Raw genomic sequence first — 18,290 nt, forward strand, 5'->3', positions numbered from 1 at the left:
AGTGTCTGGCTATTCTGAACATTGAGAATTATGTGAGTAATTTTACAGAGATGTCAACAAGTCAAGTAAGAAGGATTATACACAAACAAGAATTCAGGATCCCAGATTCTATCATTTAAGAGGAAGTACTCTTTGGCAGACAAACAAAATCACTTCCTGATAAGAAATACCTTAATAACGCTCTATCTTGAAAGGAAACACCTTAAAATTGTAAAATGCAGGTCTCAGTGTCTTAAAAGGCAGTACCCAGTAGGCAAAGTACACATAATGAGATCAACAACAACACAAATAACATTTGCTATTTATATGGGACCTTTCATCTGAGCACTTCAAAAGGCATTTTACAAACCAATTAATACTTCTAATTAAACCTTGGAAAGATACATGTCATGTATCGGTCAAGTTATTAAAATCAAAGCAGAGAGAAATTAAGTGCATTAACAATAAGATCAAAGAATCAATATAATGCAGGTAAAATGCTGGTCAGGAATGAAACTGTATTGTAAAAACTGGATTTTAGCTGTCTGAATTCAAACATGTATGCAGAAACTGGCCTTTTTTTACCAATGAGCTTCCCAACTACAAATTCCCTGGTGGGAGCTTCCCAAGAGGTGATTTCATCTCTATTTATACATCTAAATACAGATGGGGGCCTAAGATATGCTTTCAATCATTTGTAAATTAATTCAGTAAATTTTAAAAACTCATGGCTTTAAAGAGAGAAGAACTAAACCCCTCTGAGCACTGATTATACAACGGTAACTTGACATATTTTCTCATTAAATACCTCCAAAGTTTCGAATCTTAGTCTGTAAAAACAATAATCAAATTTCAAAAAATAATTTATCTTTATAGAGATTAACTAAAAGAAAAGTGGCTTTAGTTGATTTCCATTTGTAGCCATTTTGTATGATATGGTAAATCCTAATTTATATAATATAGATGGGCCACTTTCTGCATATAAGCAGGTCCTAGGGGTATATATACATACGGGTCATTTGTTCTGTGTACATGCAGGTTTTGAACACACTACGGATTTGGTTCCAGACCACCACAAAAATGGGAACATCGCAAAATAAAGCAAGTCATGTGAATATTTTTCTTCCTCTGTGCGTGCAAAAGTTATGTTTACACTATACTGTAGCATACTAAATGTACAACAGAATTATGTCTAAAGAAGAATGTACATACTTAATGTCAAATACTTTACTGCTAAAAAAGGCTAACCATCATCTGGGCCTTCACTGGGTTGTAGTAAGCTTAAGAACACTGATCACAGCTCACCATAACAAATATAATTATAATGAAAAGGTTTAAAATATTGCAAGAATTACCAAACTGTGACAAAGAGACACGAAGTGAGCAAATGTTGTAGGAAAAATGGTGCTGATGGACATGCTCAATGCAGGGTTGCAACAAATGTTCAACTTGTTATTTAAAGAAAAAAAACACACACACACACACTCAAAAAACCCCCAAAGAAACAGCGGTATGCCTGTATTTCTGGGTGTTCTCATATGTAAATCAGCACACATCAGAACAAAGGTGAGAACTGTGTCTGTGAGAATGTGTGTATATTCCTATGCTACTAGCTGTACTGAAACTGATCCATTATGCAAACTGGAACGTTTGTAGACTCCTGGTAAACGGCGGAGATAGGCAGTGGCACCGAAGGCTGCTTACGGCCACAGGAATGGAAGTACAACACTCCAGTGAGCAGAGTAAGAAAAAAGCAACTCAAAGAAAACCCGGCCTAGGCTATTGCTACCATTCAGTTATCAAAACTATAATCTGTAAGTCTTTTCCAGGTCACCAAAGGGTTTTACCAATTGCCTGAGGAGAGTGTCACCATTACCAGTTAAGTTTACATTCCTAAAGGCAAGGACACTTGGAGAAAATCTTTACTGGGAGGTCTCCCTCAAAAGCGATGCTGAATCAGTAGGTCTGGGTGGGCCTGAGATTCTGCATTTCTAAGATGCTCCAGGCGATGCAGGTGCTGCTGGCCCAGGCACCACAGTCTGAGTCACAAGGAATTAGGAAGCCTGCAGGGGAAGTGGGACAATCTGGGAGTGAGGGGAGGGGTTGCCGAGGAAATATTATGTAAAAGAGGAGAAAATGTAGCAAACTGATATTTTTGCACATTATAGCAAGGTCTAGTAAGCATCTGTAAGGATGTATTATTCAAGTAATAGCTCCGAGCAAGAAAAAAAAAATAACAAACCAAAATCAATCCACCTCTAGAGCTGCAAAAGGCTTGAAAATGGCCCAGTACTCTCTAAAATGATCAAATCAACCACAAAATCATCTAAATGAAAAATGCAGCCAGTGTTCAGAATCTAACCAGGAAGCCTAGGGTGCTATTTACCTCATTTGGGGCCTTTATTTTTACTTGCTATTTCTTCCATGAATTAGAAACCTGCATAGTGCCTATTAATGTTTCCCATTTACTCGAACTTCCAGAAATGGGGACAGCATAGGAAGGAAGGAAGGAGAATAAAGCTCCACTTCTGCTGGCCTGGTTCACTCCCACATCCTCCCCTGCAGCAGCCTCTCCCAATCAAATCCAACACCAAAGGGGTGTCCCAGAGCAACAGGGGCTGGGGCAGGTGTGCAGGAGAGGAAACCTGGGATGTACATAGATGGAGTGAAATGGCTTCATGACTATTCTACCCAGGTACAATCTCCAAACACAGAAATGGAGCTAACGGTGATACTGTGAATGGATCAAGACATAAATAAAAAGTCACGTTACTACAGTTATTAATTCAGTCTCCAGATTCAATTTTCCCACAAACATTTTCAAGCTCAGCTAATCCTACGACTTGGGGATTTTAAGATAGAAGAATACACACATGTTATGTTCCTAAGTTCTACTGCAGAGTTTCTTAGATAAATTTCCCCAAAAGCCAGAAAATATGAATTAAGACATGTGCAAATTAACAGAATTATGTATCAGACAGGAAATATGATGGACACACTGTCGGTGAGTAAGCAAACATCTCCTACAGAGTTCTCAGGGACAGGATTGCATCAAGAGCTTCAGTGAATGTTTTCTCGACACAGCAATCCTCACCTCCTTCCCAAGCTACGGTGAAACTGGAAATAATTAGAAGCCAGCTTTTGCTGTGTGACTAACTGAAGCTGCTCCCTGGGTATCATTTGGGCATTAAGTTGAATATTCTTTCCCCTCACAAGGGTATCATTCATTAAATTATGGCTATAGTCCGCTAGATGGGTCTGTGGTGGAAAGAGTTTTAAAGAGCAGTTCTTAAAGTATTTAACACTCTAGGTAACCAGTCGTTTACGCAGTTGTCTCGTGTGCGTATTCTGGTTACTGGTTGCTCACACCTGTACATGTTACTCACTCACTCTCCCAGCCAGCAGCTCCTCAGCACCCTATCTGTGCCCTGTAGAACGCCAATTCTGGGGGAACAAGAGATGAAAACAAGATGCTCTCCCATCTTAAGGAGCCTCAGGGTTCTGTGAGATACAGACCCACCGATACAAAGCATGCCACAGATGCCACCAGTTAACTGTGGTCAAATACAGGTAACATAAAATTTACCAACTGAACCATGTTTAAGTGGACAGTTTAGTGGTAAGTACATTCATATTCTTGTCCCACCAGAATATTTTCTCCCTTGTAACAAAGAAACTCTGTACCCATTAAACAACAACACCCAATTCCCCTTACCCAGTCTCTGGCGACCACCATCCTACTTCCTGCCTTCATGGATCTGACTACTCTAGGAACCTCATATAAGTGGAATCATACAGTATTTGTTCCCTTTATGTCTGACTTATTTCATTTAACCTGGTGTCCTCAAGGTTTATCCATAGACTGGAATTTTACTCCTTTCTAAGGCTGAATAATATTTCATTGTTAGGGGTATAGCACATTTGTTTACCCATTCATCTGTTACTTTCATTATGTAAAAGACGCTGAGGAAGAATAGAGGGTCTCAGAGAAGCAGACGAATGAGACTTGACTCAGAAAACGACGTGACTTTCACCAGCCACATGACGGAAGGGAAGGGTCTCTGAGGTTGAGGGGCAGCGTGTGCACTGGAAGCAGGGAGGACGTGATACACTGGGAGAACCTACACACGACCCGAGTGCAGGGGGTGTATGTACATCAGGACTTGAAGCTGGAGGGGCAGGTGAGGGGAGCTTCCTGCCACCATGTCTGTTCTCATTTAGCCTCTTTTTCAAGAGCTTGCCCTGGTCCCGCCCGAGGGACTGATCTAATCAGCATGCACACAGCAACAGAAAAAGAGGCAAATGGCTAAAACAAACCTTTTCTCTCGATTTAATGAGTGCTGTCAGGTGCTTCAATACCAGAGGCCCATCTAAGCTGTACGAGAAGTTCACATTGTCAAAGACGACCACTCCTTCCTGGGGCCAGGACGGTGGTGGGCGTTTCTGGTATTCCCAGGGTGCTTCTTTTTCCAGATCTGTATATTCAATCACCCTTTCTACTGAAATCATCTGAAAGATATGACATCACATGAGTTAGGAACGGAGGGTCTTGTTTATGGATGTTCAAAGACTGTGAATGAGATGCTCTGCATTTATATCATTATATCTGCTTTTCTATAATGAAGAATATCTCAGGTCTTAACACCCCCAAAAGACAGAAGTAGTAGTTTGATGAGGATACTGATGATTTGTAAACTTGTTCATTGTCTTGTAACACTTTTATTACGGCTACTTTCTTCAACATTATATTAAAACGAAAAGAACTAGAGAAATGAATACTATGATTTCACTGATCTAATTTTTGCATATGAATTTTAAAAAACAGAGAATTTTGTCAATGAAAAGAATATGTATGGAGGCCCACCAGTAGCATTTTGCTACAGAAGGGTCATCTGTTATAGATGAATAGAAATGCATAGTCAGTACACCTCATTTTAATAATTAGTTACTTTCTTCTCTGTTAGAGAGCGAAATAGAAAAGTTTCATTTTCATCATTTTTCTCCCTTTAGGAAAAATTGAAAATATTCGAAACAGCAGAGAATTTACATATTGACTAAGGCCTTCTCAACAACCATAACTTGATAGTACATTCAGAGAGAAGGGGCACCAACAGAGTCAGGTGTTCAACACATACAAGGAAAAATTCTCAAATGGGGAGGGTGGGCAATAATTAAATTAAACGAATTAAACAAATAAACCTCAAAATACTAAATTCTCCTTTCACCAGGAATGAGGAATTACCCTAGCTTATATCTTCTCCAGGATTTCAGAACCTCCCTCCTACAGAGACATTTATTATATTTGAAGACAGCTTGTGATGAATATAAAACCTGCTGACATGGCATACATAAGACTGAGAAAAAGATGTATATATTTTATTTTAAATAAATTGTAAACAGATGGAGGAAGGATCTAACAAACCCTGTTAGCTATGATGTAAAAAAAAAAAAAAAAAAGAAAAGTTTTAAGATTTTTTTTTTTTTACATAAGAATTGCCTTTATGTGATGTAACGACAAGGAGACCTGAATAGGCTAAAAGGTAAATGTTACCATATTTTCAACTTCGGCACTTTGCCTTACGCACCACTGGAACATCCCCATGAGCGTGAGGGCGTAGGACAGCGCCAGGCCAACCTGGCCGGCATCCAAAGCTAAATGAGGAAGAAGAAGGGGAATAACTTAGTTCCAGTCTGAACCCTGAGTTGGGATCCTACTGTCTCTGTACCAAGACTTCTTTATAATATTTAAAACACTTGTACATAACAACAGCATTACTTATATTTTTACTACCTGTTGATTGAGACCATGATACAACGAAAAGAAAAAAGAAAAAACAAACAAAGAAAAAAAACTATGAACTCAGAAAACTATTAAATAAGTTTATTAATCCCGACAGGATTGACATACACTTGACAGTATTATACAGGCGAGGAATCATGTCATCATTCAGGCTTTCGTCATTATGGTTTCAAGGACCATTATGTAATTTCACTTTGTATGCCCAACGCAGCCACAGTTGGAAACCACGAAAAACAAGTCAATAGGTTCTGAGAGCCAGTACTTTTAAATCTAAAATACTGCTCTCATTGTTCCATCATTAAACACTATGATTCAGTGTTGTTACTATGGAATAGTTAGGGATGGTGAATTCACGCCACACACACCATTACCTGCTCATCTGGTACCCACACAGCAGAGGATACTGTTCTTTCCTACAGAGAATATTTCTCACCTCAGTACACCAGGAAGCTACAACCAAGAGATCCGAGGAGCCTGAATGCCATAGGCTTGACAAAAAGCTTAACAGCAAACTTGGTCCTCTCCTCCTAACACTAAGACGCTATCAGGAATGTTCAGAAGGTCAGTTGCTACAGTTGTATAGCCTTCAACCCATTTAAGAAATATAAAAGGATCAAAGCCCTCATCAAGACATCTCATTAGGGCTTCCCTGGTGGCGCAGTGGTTGGGAGTCCGCCTGCCGATGCAGGGGACACGGGTTCGTGCTCCGGTCCGGGAAGATCCCACATGCCGCGGAGCGGCTGGGCCCGTGAGCCATGGCCGCTGAGCCTGCGCGTCCGGAGCCTGTGCTCCGCAACGGGAGAGGCCACAGCAGTGAGAGACCCGCGTACCGCACACACACAAAAAAGACGTCTCATTAAAGGCCTCATCAAGACCCAAATGACTCCTCTACAAGGGCCACACTGGAAAACCACACGCTGCAAACACTTTAATACAATTCATTAGAACCAAATGGTCTATGGGATTAGACAATGAGCCAAGAGTTTAAATTAATAACTGCAAACGAAGCTATAAATTGTAATCATAATACAAATAGTTATTCACATCTGTACTTACTTTTTGCCAGAATCAGGGACCCAAAGGCAACAACAATGACAAAGATGGCACAGATGGCATCCAGACGCACAGCGAACCATCGGGACGTAGTCAAAAACAAGAACCAAGCCTCTGGATTTGTGAAGTATAAGAAGCATAATGAATAAGCAGAAGTATCATGGAGGCTGCTTCTAATGAGGGAGAGCACTTTGCGCAGTTGAGCTACAACAGATTTTTACGCAAGGTAGGACAGCAAAGTTACGTACTCAAGCAACCTAGAGATCACGAAAAGCTAGGTTCTGACACAAGACAACGTATGGTATACACAGATATCAGTCCAGGGGCTTTGTGGGAAGAATGTACTAAAATCTTCAACCCACAGGTTATAAACAGAACTACGATCATAATCACGAACATAGAGAAACGGTCTCGTTGGTGTGTTTCTTACAGTTCTGGGCCTCAACGTGAGGCTCATCCTCTCACAGGGCTGACTGCTCCTAGTTCTCTGCTGGCAGAGAGCGCAGCTCACACTGTTTCCAGCACCTTCTGCACTTACTACAGGGCCCTGCACAATGTTTATTCTTAGGAGCCAGTATCCAAACGACCATCAGCTAGCAGGATCTGCATGTGGCTTTCAAAATGCCATTTTCTCTTCAAAATACAATAAAGATTGGAAAGTTGCGCCAGGATTTTATTGACTTAGAGGGAATTCTGGGTGGCAAATCTGATAAGAGAGAAATTATTTTCCTTCTTCAGGTCTGCCACCCTGTATGCTCTGAAAAGAGTCAGCAGGGGCTTCCCTGGTGGCGCAGTGGTTGAGAGTCCGCCTGCCGATGCAGGGGACACGGGTTCGTGCCCCGGGGCCGGGAGGATCCCACATGCCGCGGAGTGGCTGGGCCCGTGAGCCATGGCCGGTGAGCCTGCGCTCCGCAACGGGAGAGGCCACAGCAGTGAGGGGCCCACGTACCACAAAAAAAAAAAAAAAAAAAAAGAGTCAGCAAATTACAGCCTGAGGGCCAAGAATGGCCACAACCTGCTTTTGTAAATAAAGCTTTAAAGGAACACAGCCATTTGCCGACGTATTATTTTTGTCTGCTTTAGTGCGGTAATAAACAGCAAAGCTGGAATTCCCTGGTGGTGCAGTGGTTAAGAATCCGCCTGCCAATGCAGGGAACACGGGTTCGAGCCCTGGTCCGGGGAGATCCCACATGCCACGGAGCAGCTGAGCCCGTGCGCCACAACTACTGAGCCCATGATCCTAGAGCCGGTGCTCCACAACGAGAGAAGCCACAACAATAAGAAGCCTGCACACGGCAACAAAGTGTAGCCCTCGCTCACTGCAACTAGAGAAAGCCCATGTGCAGCAAGGAACACCCAATGCAGCCAAAAATGAACAAATAAATAAATTTTTTGACAATTCAATTATTAAAATAAATAAATAGCAAAGCTGAGTAGTTGCAACAGAGACCGTGTGGCTCTTTGCTTAAAAAAAATAAAATCTGTTGACACCTTCCCTAAACGGACAGAAGGCCACAGGGCACCTTGATGGAAGGACAATGCAAGCCAGTGAAGGGAGAAAAGCAGGGGTGTGATGGGGAAGAGGAGAGCACAGAGGGGAGGCTGAGAGGAAGGGCTGGGGAGGCGCAGAGAGCGGTGTGGGCCGGCAAGGCCACCTGACAAGGACTCAAGCCTCAGAAGGCAGCACCTCCCATCCTCTGAAATCATGTCCAGAAACTTACAGACCTGAATGCAAGTCCTGGTGCGCATCGAACAGTTCCTGAAACCTCTCTTCGGCTTTGTACGCCCGGATGGTCCAGAGTCCTTGGAGAGATGATGATAAGTGGGAAAATACTGGGCTCCGAGCTGGGGAAGCAGAGACAGACAAACGACAGAGAAAGTCAGGGAGACTCGATGCAAAGAAATCCACCGCCTTCCAAGGGGCAACACCCAAGGGCTTCCTGGAGGGCTTCCTGGAGGAAGGGGGATGACGCCCCTCTTCAGGAGAAGATCCTCCACGTGACCCTCCAACTCTTGCTCACACTAAGCTTCACTTTTATGACCTGGACATGAAAGATCTGACCTAGATTTAGATAATGAACCTCCATACTAACTCAATCATCAAGGTCCTCCTCAAACAGGGCCACATTCCAAATTCTTCCCTGACATCCCTCCAGGTAGAAATTACCTGGAGGTAATTACCTGTTCACTAATTTTTGGTTCAGTATCATTTTAAAATTTAATTCTCCATCAGAGTCCCTCACCACGCTGAATTTTGATGAACTATCTGTGTGTTGTCTCCACCTAAGGTTAGAAACTTAAGGGCTGGCACAAGGACAGAGGCGAGGTAAGTAAGGCGAACGGATAGTCTGCCATCTCCTTCCATCCTGGGAATTTTCCTGCACCTATGCCAAGAGTCTCTTTGTGTGCCACGGAGCACCTGGGCGTCACACGGCCCTTGTGCCCAGAGGACCCATGCAGTCAAGGGGTCTTTGAATAGTTTCGACTTCCGCTCTGGGAACCTGATGGACGTTTTTATAGCTGCCCTACTGGATACTTGAGGCATTTGGAGCCCACTGTGGTATGTGACACTGATGTCACTCTTTTAGAATCTGACAGCAGCCATTCTCTTTTTAGTGACTATGTATTGGTGTGGGGCCTCGTGTCACATGACCAGCCATTTGCTTCCTGGCATCTTCTCTAAGAGCACACTGAACACGAGCACCACGGTCTGGCTCCCGCACATCAGGGAACAGGTGGGTCATAGGTTGCTGGGCAGGGAGGACCCCTTTTGCTTTTCATTCCCCGCCGTGAATGAGGCAACTTGCTTTCTTTGTGGGCAGATTCTGAGCCTGTGACCTTTCTGGGATGAGTGATAACTTGTGCTTTATCAGCAGGAAATACCGACATCGCTTTGTTACCCGTGCATCTCCTAGAAAAGACATTAGTTCTACCATGATGAAATATCGTAATTTTAAGAAAAGTATTTATGGAGTAGATGCTCTGTGTGAGGAAGCATGTCATGAACAAGACAGAAACAGTCCCCTGTCCTCACGGTGCTCAATTCGTCCTCCTCGTGCTAAAATGCAAAGCTGCAGCTGACCCGCCACCAGCTCCATTTGCCTTAAGGGCCACATGGACTCACAGTGGCCATAATATCTAATTACCTAATGTTAACTTAGTGAGAAATTCCAGAAGACAGAGTCTGCAGAATTTCAGGGGTCTGGTCCATTACAGCACAAATGGAAGCCAGGCTGAGTTGCCATCCCAACCTGAGAGCCCCGGGTACTCACTTGTAGATTCCAGGCGTTTCACATCCCTTGACGTCTGTAAGAAATATCTCCGGAGAACAAAGAAAATGATGCCAAGGGGAACCAGGGGTATCGCAATCCAAGGAATCACCGAAACTGCCACACCCACCACACCAATCACTTGTAGAAATGTCTGGAAGAGTGAAAACAGATTCAGTGGCCTCTTTACCCAGCATTCTCTTCAAAAATAACCTTTAATGGGTTGTTTTGTTAGGATTAAACTCCTTTCTTCGAAGGACATGTTGGAATGGTAAGGAATGCTTTCCCATCCAAAGAAAGAAGAGGGGCTTCCCTGGTGGCGCAGTAGTTGAGAGTCCGCCTGCCGATGCAGGGGACACGGGTTTGTACCCCGGTCTGGGAAGATCCCACATGCTGTGGAGCGGCTGGGCCCGTGAGCCATGGCCGCTGAGCCCGTGCGTCCAGAGCCTGTGCTCCGCAACGGGAGAGGCCACAGCAGTGAGAAAAAAAAAAAGAAAGAAAGAAGAAAATTATAGGTGTTGCTCATGATATTTATTGCACGCTTACCATGTGACAAAGTTTTTCTGAAAAATATTTATTTATTTGTTTATTTATGTATTTTTGGCTGCGTTGCGTCCTTTTTGCTGTGCACGGCTTTCTCTAGCTGCGGCGAGCAGGGGCTACTCTTCGTTGCGGTGCGCAGGCTTCTCATTGCAGTGACTTCTCTTGTTGAGGAGCACAGGCTCTAGGTGCTCGCTCGGGCTTCAGTAGTTGCGGCTCGTGGGCTTTAAAGTGCAGGCTCAGTAGTTGTGGCGCAAGGGCTTAGTTGTTCCGCTTCATGTGGGATCTTCCTGGACCAGGGCTCAGACCCATGTCCCGTGCATTGGCAGGTGGATCCTTAACCACTGTGCCACCAGGGAAGTCTGACAAACACTCTTAATCTAAGCAAAAACTGGGATATACCAACAACATGAAAGGATGGTGATGGGAATTAAATGAGATACTGTATATAAAGTGCTTAGCAGTTCATATATAACAAATATAAATTCTAACTCCCTTAATTGTGTTCTAGATTCAAGGAGCCAGGAGAGATGGGACGGTGTATTCATAGATTTATGGACCCAAAGAATCTTAAGAATCCCATGAGGTTGGACCCTGTCAGTTCATTCTAACGACTGGAGCAGCTTAGTACCAACCAAGGACATAGCGGAGCAGGTGCTATTTTTCCTAGGTGTGGTAATGATGTCACCTGTACCAAAGTGACTATGGCTTTTCTCTGGCCACAGAGAAAACTTGAATGTGAGGTCTATTCTGTTTGAAGACACACTTTTTAAATAATATGAACAATAAACCTCATCCGTACTACAACTTCTGTCCCCTCTGTATTTTCTTCCCAACTCCAGGCCTTCCAAAGATTGATAACCTTAGGAGAATGGAGGCAAGTCACCATTTTTTGAGATGTTTCCTATTCTATATCCTTTTTTTATTTCAAACTTTGCTTCTTATTAGTGGAAACTTACTGCTCTGAAACTGCTGAGCATTTCTTGGAGACTAAGGGGAAAAAATGGTAGACCTCTGAAGCACCAAAGCAAACCTGATGAAGACGTATATTCCAAACAGAAGATCAATTTGACATTTCCTCTTTCATGCACCATGAATTGGTGAGTTCATATCAATGAAAGTACAAAAGCTACATTTTGTAAACTAGTGAATCCCAGGAAATTTAACTGTGTCCACCCGAGGTCACCCTTCTTGGTGGAACAAAGCAGCCTTGTTAGGATGTCAGGATGACTCAGGCAGAGGGCACTGTCACCACCACCTGCGGAAGGGAGGTCTAACGAGCACCTCTCATCCTCAGGAATGATGCTGTCCTGTGAGCAGCTCTTTCTGACAAACCACACTATAAGCTAAGTGAATTGTTAATCGAGTATAGAAAAACAGTAAAGGAAAAAAAAATAATAATAATGCTTTCTGGAAAATGTTAATGGTTTTGTTTAAAAACCTCCCCATTCAAAAAATGTGAAAACTAAGATAACTGCTGTATTGCTAGTGCCCATGGCAAATTTTTTCATAATACTGAAGAAATTCCACAAGTCTCTAGATCTGGTTGACAACCAAATAAATGGTGGTTATTACCGCGCCCTCCAAATTACCAATAATGGATGACATTTCATGAGGCTCGCCATGGGTCCCACCTCTCTAGTATTTCACAAGCGTTACTAATTTCATTCTCCTATCACATCTGAGTAGGAGAGATTATGCTTTCTGTTTACAAAGCTCAGAGAGGTTTGGGAGTTTGCTCGAAGTCAGAGAATTTACTTATTTTGTTCCCGAGCCTGTTCCTTTAATTTCTGCCTGATACAGCATCCCATATACAGATAAAATTCATAATAAAAAAATCAAGATCTAAATATACCCCCCTTATATAATTTTCCCCATTTATTTGCATTCTCTCCCATGCAGGGGCCAGTTCTAGTTTCCTAGCTAACTAGAGCCTGATCAGCTCATACAGCAGACTGATCATTAAAAGGTCTTAAAAATGATTGCTCATAGAACACACTAACATGTTTTAATAATCACTGTTTAAATTTTTTTTAAAGTTTCGTAAGAAAGCATAAAATACAACATGACTTAATTTTAATAAATATATAAACCCCAAGAACACACACATGAGGTTGAGGATTTTATAAGTTCAATGTATACACTTGGATTAAAGTTCCCCCAGGAAGTCTCTAAGTCTAGAATTAACACTATATTCTAATATGGCAGACTTTAACATATTCCTTTCACAAGCACAGTGTGAAATACGAGGGCCTGTTTGCCTGTTTGGCATTTAAAGACCAAATTGCTTACAGTCCTGTAGGAATTCCTAGGTATCTCTACCCACATGTCACTTTAAACTTAATTCCATGGGATTCTGTTCCTGCCAGTCTCTGTGAAGCTTGTGCCAAAGAACATGCTTTCTATAAACACCAGTAAAAATGTATTCTTCTTACTTTATGCAAACAAATATGCCATCCATACTTCTGGCTCACCCCATTCTTATGTGAACTCTCTCACTCACTCCTATATTGGGCACAACGTGAAATATGTATTTAATCATAAAGTCACTTAATAAGTAGACAGGACTTTTATTATCTGTTTACAGGATTAAAAATAAAATGAGGATCATTAAGACTGTTAACACCCCAAGAGAATTGCAAATCTTTGAGTTTTGCTGTCAGTCAGACTCCTAAGGATTATATTCCAAGTTGTGATAAGTACAAATCGTCCAGATTGCCTTAAACTATTACTGATTTTTGCAGAAAATATGACTCAAGTGCGATAAACAAAGCAAGATTCACCTCTTGGCAAGAAAATACAGCAAGATTTTCTTCTGATTTAGGGAGATTAAGAAATGCCCAGTTTTTGATCAGTAAGCTGTTTATTGATGTGGGTGTGGGAAAGATTCTTCTACCTATTTATTCTGGAAACATATCAGATGAAAAAAAAAAGCCTTTCAATGAAATGACTATCTCATCAATTGTACTGCTAGCTCACCCAAGATTCTCGTAGAGGCAGTAAAATCCTGAACGCCTCCACGAAGCTCTCTAAGTATTAAGAAATAGAATGTAATTTCTGGGACTTCCCTGGTGGTCCAGGGGGGTTAAGAATCTGCCTTCCAAGGCGAGGGACGTGGGTTTGACCCCTTGTCCAGGAACTGAGATCTCACATGCTGTGGGGCAACTAAGCCCGCGAGCTCTGGAGCCCGGGCGCCACGACTAAAGAGAAGCCCACATGCAACAATGAAGAGCCCACATGCTGCAACGAAGAGTTGACACAGCCAAATAAAGACATAAATAAATAGTTTTTAAAAACACAAAGCAATATAATGTAATTTCTATGAAACAATACTCCTTACCCTTCAATCACAGGATAAACAGAAGCAAAGGGAAATCAGTGCAAGCTCCTAAACTTAATACTAACCCTAGAGTTAATGTTGAGTCTGCAGGTGTAAGGTGATATGGTACCTTGCATGTCTAAGGGGGTCTACAGATCAGCTCTGGTTCCAGACCCCTCCTTTATCACATTTCTTTTGACCTCACCCAACCCAATTAACTCTTTTATATAAGAAAATGATAAAAAGTGGTGTATCTTATCTCTATGATGAGATCCATACACACTCTAATATTAATAAAGCTTTTCTAAACCTGTCCTTTCCTTAGGATTCACTAATCATGCTTTTCGTCCCTCAGTTGACTGCCTTAGATCTTTTCAGATCCACACTAGCTGTGGAACCTGTGTATTCCTTCAGGTAGCCCTTAATCCTGAGTCACAGTTAACTCCACTAAAGAGTGAATGGTGGGGTTTGGTTTACAGTTTCTTAACCAACACAAGAGAAATGATTAGGGAAACAGAGTGCACTTCTCCCTTCCTTTGTGTTCAGCAAGTCTCAACGATCAATAGCTTCCTTACTAACCTTTTTCAGTGTTTGAGCTTATTATGAAATCCAAGACTACAGTGCATCTATCTATTTCCTATGTTTGAAAAGCACAGCTTAGAAATAACACCAAATAAAAGTGGAAATAAAATGTTGAGCAATGTACCCCACATAAAAACTAACCAAAAGAAAGCTGGAGTATCTATCTAACATGAAGTGAGGAAGGATCCCTAGAAATAAAGGAAAACATTTCATAAGAATAAAGTGTCAATTTTATCTAAAAGATATTTTTAAAAATCCAAACTTACATAATCCTAATAACACAGCTCACTAATGTATAAAGCAAAATCTGACAGAACTCAGTAGAAACAGACAATGCCATACCCATAGTGGGAGATTGAAACCCACCCATCTCAGAGACTGACAGAAAAAGCAGATAAAAATCAACGGAGATAGAAAAGATTTTTAAAATGTCATCAATATATTTGACCTAATTAGGAACTATACAACACGGCAGTCAGTGATTACATAAGACATTCTTTTCAATTGCATATATCCTATACTATAAAGCAAGTATCAACAAACTTCAAGGGACAGAAATTGTACAGAATATATTCTGACCTAAGCAGATTTAACAAGAAATCAATAACAAAAAGGCAACTAGTATGTCACTAAATATTTGGAAGTTCAATAATACATTTCAAGGTATCATCTAATTCAAAATTACAAAGAATTTTGGCATAAAAGAAAATGAATATCTACAAATATTAAAATTTGAAGGCTGCAACTAAGGTGCTTAGAGGTAAATTTATAACTTTAAACATTTTTTTTTTAAAAGCCACAGAGTGTACATGGGAAATCTCTGAATCTTCCTCTTAATTTCACTGTGAACTAAAAACTGCTGTAACAAAAAAAAAGTCTTATTTAAAAAAACAAAAAGAAAGTATAAAAGTCAAGGGTCGGGCTTCCCTGGTGGCGCAGTGGTTGAGAGTCCGCCTGCCAATGCAGGGGACACGGGTTCGTGCCCCAGTCCGGGAAGATCCCACATGCCGCGGAGTGGCTGGGCCTGTGAGCCATGGCCGCTGAGCCTGCGCTCCGCAACGGGAGAGGCCACAACAGTGAGAGGCCCCCGTAAAAAAAAAGGGGGGGGGGATTATCATTAACGTGAATTAAAAGAGAATAACACAAGAGATATCACAGGCACTAACGACGGGATATAATGAGCATTGTGCTCATAAACTTAAAAATACAATGCAAACAACAAATTTCTTGAAAAACCACATACAAAGACTGACAGAATATGAAACAGAAGATCTGAATACTTCCATATCAATTTAAGAATCTGACTCCATAATATGAAAATTTCCCACCAAAAAAAGACTTTAGGTCTATAGGGCTTCACAAGTAGATTGTGAAAAAAGTTTTACCAAATTCTTCCAGGGAATCTGACTCCAGCATTATCATGATATAAAAACCACACAAACACATTAAAAGAAAAAAGCTACAAGCCAAACTGTCTTAGGAACACTAAACAACATACCAATAAACTGAATCTAACAACATAAAAAAAGTAGTATTTCCCAATCAAACTTGGCGAGGCAAGTCAGAAATCCACAGGGCCAGCTGTTACAAACGATAGGCTGGAACTCTTGGGCAGGAGCCAGTGCTGTTATCCACAGGCAGAACTTCTTTCTATTCAGGGAAGCCTTAACTCTTAAGTCCTTTCAACAGACTGAACCAGGACCACCAAGACTATCTAAGATAGCATTCCTTAAAGTCAACTGATTAATCATATTTATAAAATATCTGCACAGTAACACCTAGACTACTTTGTGACTGAATAACTGGAATGCAGCCTGGTCAAATTGACACATAAAACTGACCATGGGAGTGCCCTGGTGGCCTAGTGGTTAGGATTTCGGGCTTTCACTGCCCTGGCCCCGGCTCAATCCCTGGTTGGGGAACTGAGATACCAGAAGCCGCAAGGTGCAGCTAAAAAAAAAAAAAAAAAAAAAAAGACCATAACAAAAATATCCATTTCCCATGTCTTTTTATGGACTGCATAACTCTGATACCACAAAACCTGGCAAAACATTTAAAGAAAAGCAAATTATGAACCAAGATGCCTCATGAACAACAGATACAAATATTCTTGACAAAACATTAACAAATTGCATACAATGATACGTAAAAAAAAATATATATGGTACACATTAGGACCAAGTGGAGTTTATTCTAGGAATATAAGGTTAATTTAACCTGCAAATATCAATCGGTATAATATACCACATTAAAAGATTAATGGTGAAAATAATATAATTATCTGAAGAAATGTAGAAAAATACTGGTCAAATTTTAACACCTATTCTTGATTTTAAAAACAGTAAAATTTTCAGGAATTTAGGAATTAAAGGAAACATTCAATCTACCTAAAAAAATTGCAGTTAACATCATTCTTGATGGAAAAATATTAAAGTTTTATCTTAGGAGTACAAGCATGTATTATCACCTTTTTTCAACATTGTACTCAAACCTCTAGCCACAGCAAGGAAATAAAACTAATAAATATTGGAAATGAAGAAGTAAAATTGTTAATATTGGCAGCTAACATGACCGTGGATATAGAAAATTCTACAAAATTAAAAAAGAAAAACCACGCCCAGGAAATGCAAAGTGGATTCACAAATAAATCAATTGTATTTCTATACACCAGCAACAAGCAATTGGAAAGTGATATTAAAAACAATCCCATAAATACAATCAAAAGACATCCAATATTCAGGAATGAATTTAACCAAAAGATTATATAAGATTTCTGTAACAACTACGTAACACTTCTAAAATTCAACGTGACCTAAATAAGTAGAGAGATGTACCACATACATAACTGACAGATTCAATAGTGTTAAACTCAGACTCTCCTCAAATGGATCTATAGCTAAAAGAAAATATTAATCAAAATTCCAGCAGGCTTTCATTGAAAACAAATTAAAAGGCTTCTAAAATTTGTACAGAAAAGTAAATGATCTAGAATGATCAAAACAATCTTAAGGAAGAAGTACAAAGTTAGAGGACTTAAACCAGAGGATTTCAAGTCTTACTAAAACGAACAGTAACTAAGACTGCAGTACTGGTACAAGGATAAACAGATCAATCGAACAAAATAAAGTATACAAACTCAGACTTATTAACATACAGTCAGATGATTTTTAACCAAGGTGCCAATTCAATCCATAAAAGTCTTTTAAACAAATGTGGCTAGAATAACTGGAAAAAATAGTCAGTAAGCATGCATGAAAAAGAGCTCAATATCATTAATCATTAGGAAAATGCAAACTGACACCACAATGAGAGTAGTCATGCACAGAAAGACTTGAATCACAAAGACTGATAATACTAAGTGCTGCAAAAATTGCTAAGGTGCGGAACAGTCAGAACTCCCATATGTTGCTGGCGGGTGTGTAAAGTGGTGCAACTATCTTGAAAAACTTTATGGTAATTTTTTTTATGGTTCACAAACGCCTACCTTATGACCCAACAGTTCCACTTGTACATGGAGCTTGTATCATTCCTCTAAAATAGAGCTGAGAAGAATGATAACTTGTGTCCGTATAAACACTTCTCCAAGAAGGTTCATTGCTAAAAGCTATGAACGACACAAGTATCTGTCAACTGGAGAATGGATAAATTAATTGTGGTATCTTCACATAATGGAATGACTCAGAAAGTAAAAAGAAAGAAAAGAACCACTGAAACAAGTAGCAACATGGACGGATCTTGAAAATCTTGA

General features: G+C 40.7%; 1 protein-coding gene across 1 annotated transcript in view; it reads right to left on the reverse strand.

The window, feature by feature from the left end:
• ABCC4 (ATP binding cassette subfamily C member 4 (PEL blood group)) overlaps positions 1–18,290 on the reverse strand; it is a 214,944-nt gene that overhangs the window by 39,420 nt on the left and 157,234 nt on the right. The window contains exons 21-25 of the mRNA XM_030856904.2: positions 10,105–10,255; positions 8,558–8,677; positions 6,836–6,946; positions 5,531–5,631; positions 4,297–4,488 (exon numbers count right to left, since the gene is read on the reverse strand). Coding sequence (XP_030712764.1) covers positions 4,297–4,488; positions 5,531–5,631; positions 6,836–6,946; positions 8,558–8,677; positions 10,105–10,255 — 675 coding nt within the window. The remainder of the gene's footprint in view (positions 1–4,296; positions 4,489–5,530; positions 5,632–6,835; positions 6,947–8,557; positions 8,678–10,104; positions 10,256–18,290) is intronic.

The sequence above is a fragment of the Globicephala melas genome, chromosome 18 (genome assembly GCF_963455315.2).
Source record: "Globicephala melas chromosome 18, mGloMel1.2, whole genome shotgun sequence".
Lineage (NCBI taxonomy): Eukaryota > Metazoa > Chordata > Mammalia > Artiodactyla > Delphinidae > Globicephala > Globicephala melas.